This window comes from Dipodomys ordii, unplaced genomic scaffold (genome assembly GCF_000151885.1).
Source record: "Dipodomys ordii isolate 6190 unplaced genomic scaffold, Dord_2.0 Scaffold105, whole genome shotgun sequence".
Lineage (NCBI taxonomy): Eukaryota > Metazoa > Chordata > Mammalia > Rodentia > Heteromyidae > Dipodomys > Dipodomys ordii.
Window position 1 is genome coordinate 3,606,143 of NW_012267321.1, and position 6,517 is coordinate 3,612,659.

Here is a 6,517-nt window from a genome sequence, read left to right on the forward strand (position 1 = left end):
GAAATGTCCGGCATGTTATAGCAAGTTCTGCGCTCAGAAGCCTATCACTGACCCATAGTCCTCTCATTTCTCACTATGTCAGAACACCACCTGAGAGCACATCCTATGGTCTGCAGACTTAAACCCATCCTGCATGGCCTGCTGGCTCTCCGGTGCAGCCTACTGGCTCGGTATCGAGAGCAGGGAGTGAGGACCTTGCAGGAAAAGCCGGTCAATACACAGAGTGGGAGGGGCTCTAAAACAACACATGCATCCAAGGAGGAAAGGCCGGGAGTCTTCCCATCACTCAGGGTCTCTTGCTTCTTGACTTACTCCTTGGTTGGTGGAACTTCCCATGAATCCTTCCTCTGAAGGTAAAATATGAAATGTAACTGTAAATGTTTGACTCAGATTTGATGGAAACATTTGTTTATATATCTAATTAAAATGTACTGTGAAATACTAGGGAACCCAGGGCTTTGTATGGTAAGAAAACCCTGTACCAGGGTTAGGAAGGTGGCTCAGTGGTAGAGCACTTGCCTTGCATGCAAGAGGCCCTGGGTTCGATTCCTTAGCACCACATAATCAGAAAAAAAAGCCAGAAGTGGCATTATGGCTCAAGTGGTAGAGCGCTAGCCTTGAGCTGAAGAGCTGAGGGACAGTGCCCAGGCCCAGAGTTCAGGCCCACAACTGGACCAAAAAAAAAACGAAAACCCTGTACAGTAAGGTTACACCATCTATCCCAGAAATCAGACTCAGACCTTCTTCTATCATGGTTGCTGGTAAGCACTTTCAATGTGAAATTCATTTCTCAATATGGGAGTTTTCAGTAAGTTCCAGGACAGCCTGTAAATTTAGTTAAAAAAGAAAAAGAAAAGGAAGGAAGAGAAGGAGGGAAGGAAAAGAAGAAAAAGGAGAAAACTAATTTCAAGTCCTCCTTTATCTCCTTTCTTCTGTGTTTCTGGGATTTATTTCTCTCTCGCCTTTGGTTCTTTCGTTGTGGATTGGCAGTTGGTACTGGGGTTTAAACAGAACCTCATGTTAGCTACTCAAGCATCCTACCACCTGAACCATCTCCTCAGCCCTTGTTGCTTTAGTCCCTTAAACTTCGCCTGGGCGCTGTCCCTCAGCAATTCAGCTCAAGGTGAGTGGTGAGTGCTCTGCCACTTGAGCCACAGCATCACGTACTTAGGCCTCCTGGTTTCCTCACTGTCATCGCTCACAATGAACAGTCTTCTGGCACTGTAGTGCCATAATGGTTTAAAATCCTGTGCATTCAGAGCCTCAGGAAGCGGCCTGCAAACCCAGTGGGTGAACCAGTTTTCCCAGCATGGCCCTAATGCCTCCAAAACCTGGACTTCCAGAATGTTCAATGGAGTTAAGAGATTTCAGCTTTGTGGCTTCACCTCTGCATCTCAGTATTTACCTTCTAGTCTGATCCAGAGTTATGATTTACCCATCTTTCTGGAGTAGAAAATGTCAGGAATTTTGGTTTGTATTTTTTACTTTTTCCCTCATCTTGGTGGATGGACTTTAAGCAGTTAAGAAAAAACTAGAGCTGGGCCATGGCTCACACCTGTCATCCTAGCGACTCAGGAGGCTTGAGATCTGAGAATCGCAGTTCCAAGTCAGCATGGGCAGGAAAAGCTTTGAGGAGTATCTACAATTAACTGCCAGAAAACCAGAAATGGAGCTGAGGCTCAAAGTGGTACAGCACTCGCCTTGAGTGGGAAAGCTCTCAGGGACCCCGGGCCCTGCATTCAAGCTCAGGACCAACATCAAAAATAAATTTAAATTTTTTTTATTTTTTTGGGTCCGGTCGTGGGGCCTGAACTCTGGGCCTAGGCACTGTCCCTCAGCTCTTCAGCTCAAGGCTAGTGCTCTACCACTTGAGCCACAGTGCCACTTCCGGCTTTTTTCTTTTTGCTTATATGGTGCTGAGTAATCAAACCAAGGGCCTCAGGCATTCAAGGCAAGCATTCTACCACTGAGCCACCTTCCCAGCCCCAAATTAAAATTTTTTTAAAAGAAGAGTTGGGGAGTGGCAGCTTATGCCTATGATCCTAGCTACTCAGGAGACTGAGATCTGAGGACTTCAGTTCAATAATCAACAAGAAACAACTCATTCTGTGTGTGTGCCAGTCCTGGGACCTGAAGTCAGGACCTGAGAGCAGTCTTTGGGATTTCTTGCTGTAAGCTAGCACTCTATCCTGTGAGCCACTACTCTGCTCGCAACTTTTCTGTGGTCACTTGGAACTAAGAGTCTCATGGACTTTCCTGCCTGGGCTGACTTTGAACCCCAGTCCTCAGATCTCAGCCTCCTGAGTAGTTAGGATGACAGGCGTGAGACATAGGCACCCAGGAATGAAAGAACTTTTAAAAAGAAAAATCTTGGACGCCTAATTTGAGCACAATTCCACATTTTTCTTTTCTTTTTTTTTGGTCCAGTCATGGGGCCTGAACTCTGGGCCTTGAGCTCTTCAGCTCAAGGCTAGCGCTCTACCACTTGAGCCACCTTCCCAGCCCTTCCACACGTTTTTCATGACACACCTGCAATTTCCCACACACACAGCAGAGGTCGCCCTGAGCTCTTGGGACAACAGCCTCCAGCCTCACTCCAGCTCAATGTGGTTCCCATCAGTTCCCACTGATGCTTTTAGCTTGCTTCCATTGAAACACTGAACCACCTTGTATATAGGTCATTTAGCACCAGGAAGAAAACAACTATTAGACAAACACCTGACACTAGAACTACTGACTCACAGCGAAAGACATCTGTTTGGATGGATTTTGCAAGAATGGCATTCCATGGGCTGGGAAGGTGGCTCAGTGGTAGAGTGCTTGCCTTGTATGCCTGAGGCCCTGGGTTCGATTCCTCAGCACCACATAAGCAAAAAGAAAAAAGCCAGAAGTGGCGCTGTGGCTCAAGTGGTAGAGCGCTAGCCTTGAGCTGAAGAGCTGAAGGACAGCACCCAGGCCCAGAGTTCAGGCCCCACGACCGGACCCCAAAAAAAAATTAAAAAAAAAAAAAAGAATGGCATTCCAGTTGTGTGTACTAGCACGGAACACAAATACAACTGCATCCAGAAGGTATAGTTAAGTGAAGATGGAACTCAGTGCTGAGGTACTTGACTGCTAGGTGTGAGAGACTGGGGGTCGATGCCAATACACACAGAGAAGATGGGAATGGCAGATGAACTGACCTGTGGTGCATTGTTCTCTGTAAGACCTACCATATTGTAAGAGGGTTCACAGGACGCCTTTCCACACCTTTGTCCTGTGTCAGTAACTAATGGGGCTGTCTGGAAGCTCCAACCTGTGTGTCTGTGGCAGGTCTGTCTGGAGTACTCAGCCTGTCTGTGTGTCTGTGGCAGGTCTGTCCTGATGTCCTGCGATGCATTAAGAGATCTACAGTTTGCATTGATGGCTGACGGTTCTGCCTCCCACTGTAGCACCATCCATTCTCCATAGCCACAGCCTGCAGCTTCCTCCTTGTACAGCCAGCAGGCTTTGTGGGCCTTTGCTGACGCCCCAGGCCTCAGAACTCCCCACAGGCCGCAGTGCTCCTGTGCCCTGCACCCATCCTCCCTGAGGGCCACAGTGGTCCCTGCGCCCAGCACCCGTCCTCCCCACCATGTGGGTGGCCCACCCTCATGGCTCTGCGGGGCACACGGGGCACATGGGCATCCACCAGTCCCCGGTGTCGTCTCACACAGGCCAGACTCCGCCCAGCCCTGCGTCGGCTCCATGGTGCTCCCCCATCTGATTCAACGCAGGGTTTGCATTAGCAGCACCTCCCGTGTGTCCTTGGCATGCATCCCTGACGTCCTGAGCATCCCCGGTGTCCCGGGGCCTCCTGTGCTGGTGTCCGATGTCCAGGACAGGGTCTCCCACAGGCCAGCGCTGGTGCAGCAGCTTCGCAGCCAGAGGGACAAACCATCCATGGAGCACTAAGGAGCACCGAACCCCTCCATGAAGCACTGAGCCCCTCCATGGAACACTGAGCTCCTCCAGGGAGCGCCGGCACCAGCGTGTCACAGGCCTGCACAGCCAAGGAGCTCAGTAAGTATGCCTACCTCAGGGGGTACCCTCGGGGCCTGGCTTCCGGTGAGCACCCACTGTATGGTTACTAAGCCTCGCTCCCTGCCTGGAGCCTCAGGCAGGTGTGCCTGGATCCGCTAGACCCTGGTCCCAGCCCCTGCTGCTCTCCAGTGGACAGCTCCTACACTAAGGCCAGGCAGGCCATGGGCCCCTGGTCAAGAAGCATTCTGTGTGCACTGACCCCGCGGGCCCTGCTCGTCAGCAGGCTCAACCATTGGAGCCACAGTGATGTCTTCACAGAATCCCTGGTGCCGGGAAGCCGGTGGGCAGACCATCAGAGGCAGACAGACCATAAGAGGCAGTGGACAGACCATCAGAGGAGGTGGGCAGACCATCAGAGGCGATGGGACAGTCAAAGGAAGTGGACAGACCATCAGAGGAGGTGGACTGACCATCAGAGGTGGCGGACAGACTGTCAGAGGTGGACAGACCATTAGAGATGGTGGACAAACCGTCAGAGGCGGTGGACAGACCTTCAGAAGAGGTGGACAGTCAGAGGCAGTGGGACCATCAGAGGAGGCGGGCAGACTGTCCAAGGCAGTGGGCAGACCGTCAAGAGGTGGGACCGTGAGAGGCGGTGGGAACAAGAGGAGGTGGACTGAGGAGCTGCCCAGAGGCCCCAGTGAGCTGCCCCCAGAACCACCGAGCCTGCGGCACCACACTCTTCGCAGAGTTGCAGGTGAACAGGCACGAGCCCGCCCTTCACAATGATGGAGCCGGGACAGGAACCTAATGTTAGCACTGGAACTTCCGGGATCTCTCATGGTGGTGACACCACTCCCCAGGCCCGGGAAGCACTAGATACCCCACTAACCCAAGTCCTCCCTCCTCTGAAATCAGCGGTCCACTCTGGGCCTGACCATACCTCGGCCTGCCCCTAAACAATCTGACAACCCAAGCATTCCTGCCACTGGAGGAGAAGCTGGGGAACTGCTCAGGCTTCCCTCCTAGGGTCCGAGAGCTGTCGGTAGTAGTGAGCCCCGGAGCTGGCATACCTGGGTCACCAAGGCAGTGACCCATACCTGGACCATGTGCTGTTGGAGCCGAAAGCCAAGTGCCAGGAGAGAAACCAGACCATCTCACTCACCAAAATTAACACACCGGGAAGTGAGGCCCTGCCTGAGAATCCTCAATACTGTGGCTGAAGTAGGAGAGCACAAGCCGTGAGCACAGAGGCTCAGGGATGGTGCCCAGGCCCTGAGTTCAAGCCCTGGGACCAGCAAAATATAAAAGCTGCAAGGTAGCTGAGTGCTTGCAGCTCCACCTCTCATCCCAGCTATTAAGGAGACAGGACAGCTGTAATGAGCCAGCCCGGAAAGCTCGTGCCACACTGTTCTCCAATTAACCACCAAAAAGCTAGACATGGAGCTGTGGCTTAAGTGGCAGAGCCAGCCTTGAGCAAAACGAGCTGGGGCCCAGAGCGTGGGCCCTGGGTCCACATCGCATGACAGCACTGTAACTAACTGAAGCTGAAGCTGAAGGTTTTATTACACACATGCACACACACCCGGGCCCTGGGTCTACACCACATGACAGTGCTGTAACAGAGCTGAGATTTTATTCCACACGCGTGTGCACACATACACACCCAGGCCCTGGATCCACACCGCATAACTGGTTTTATTCCACACGTGCACAAATGCACACGAGGTTCTCCTGTCCCGCAGTGCACAGAGCCGAGGACCCGTGCATGGGGCTCCAGGGTGGGCAGCACCACGACCCAGTCCCGGGCCTCGGCACCGAGCCAGCGGGGACCACAGCACGGTGTGTGTGTGTGGGGGGGGGGGTTCTCTGGTCCCAAGGCTGCCACTGTCCGTCCAGCCAAAGGGCGGCGACTGAAGCCGGGCGCCCGCGGCTCACCTGTCATCCTAGCTACCCCGAGGCAGAGATCTGAGGATTGCCTTCGAAGCCAGCCCTGGCAGAAAAGGCCAATGATCTCTAATGAACCACCAGAAAACCGGAAGTGGTGCTGTGGCTCAAGTGGGAGAGCGCTTGCCTTGCATGCATGAGGCCCTGGGTTCAATTCCTCAGCACCACAGAAGCAGAAAAAAAAAGCTGGAAGTGGTGCTGTGGCTCAAGTGGTAGAGCGCTAGCCTTGAGCTGAAGAGCTGAGGGACAGCGCCCAGATCAGAGTTCAAACCCCACGACCGACCCCAGGACCCCCCCAAAAAAGACAGTGACTGAGGAAGAATGACGGGGTATCTGAACTCCACTCCTTCCCTGGCGGACGGGAAGTCGCCGGGCGCCGCGCCCCGCCGGCCTCCTGGCCTCATCCCCTGCTGGCCTCCAGGCCTCGACTTTCGCGCGCCCCGCCGGCCTCCGGGCCTCAGCCTCTGCGCTCAAAGCGCTGACCGCTCACTCGGGCTGGCTTCCGGGTGGGTCCCGCCGCAGCGTCCAGCAAGACTCCGAGCTCGCCGCCCCTCCCGCCCCGCCCTCC

At 53.7% G+C, this 6,517-nt stretch overlaps 1 protein-coding gene across 1 annotated transcript in view; it reads left to right on the plus strand.

The window, feature by feature from the left end:
• Positions 1 to 4,519: 4,519 nt before the first annotated feature.
• The window catches only part of Ube2m (ubiquitin-conjugating enzyme E2M), a 5,041-nt gene continuing 3,043 nt past the window's right edge, over positions 4,520 to 6,517 (plus strand). Inside the window, exon 1 of the mRNA XM_013027644.1 lies at positions 4,520 to 4,647. Within this exon, the coding sequence (XP_012883098.1) occupies positions 4,520 to 4,647 (128 nt within the window). The remainder of the gene's footprint in view (positions 4,648 to 6,517) is intronic.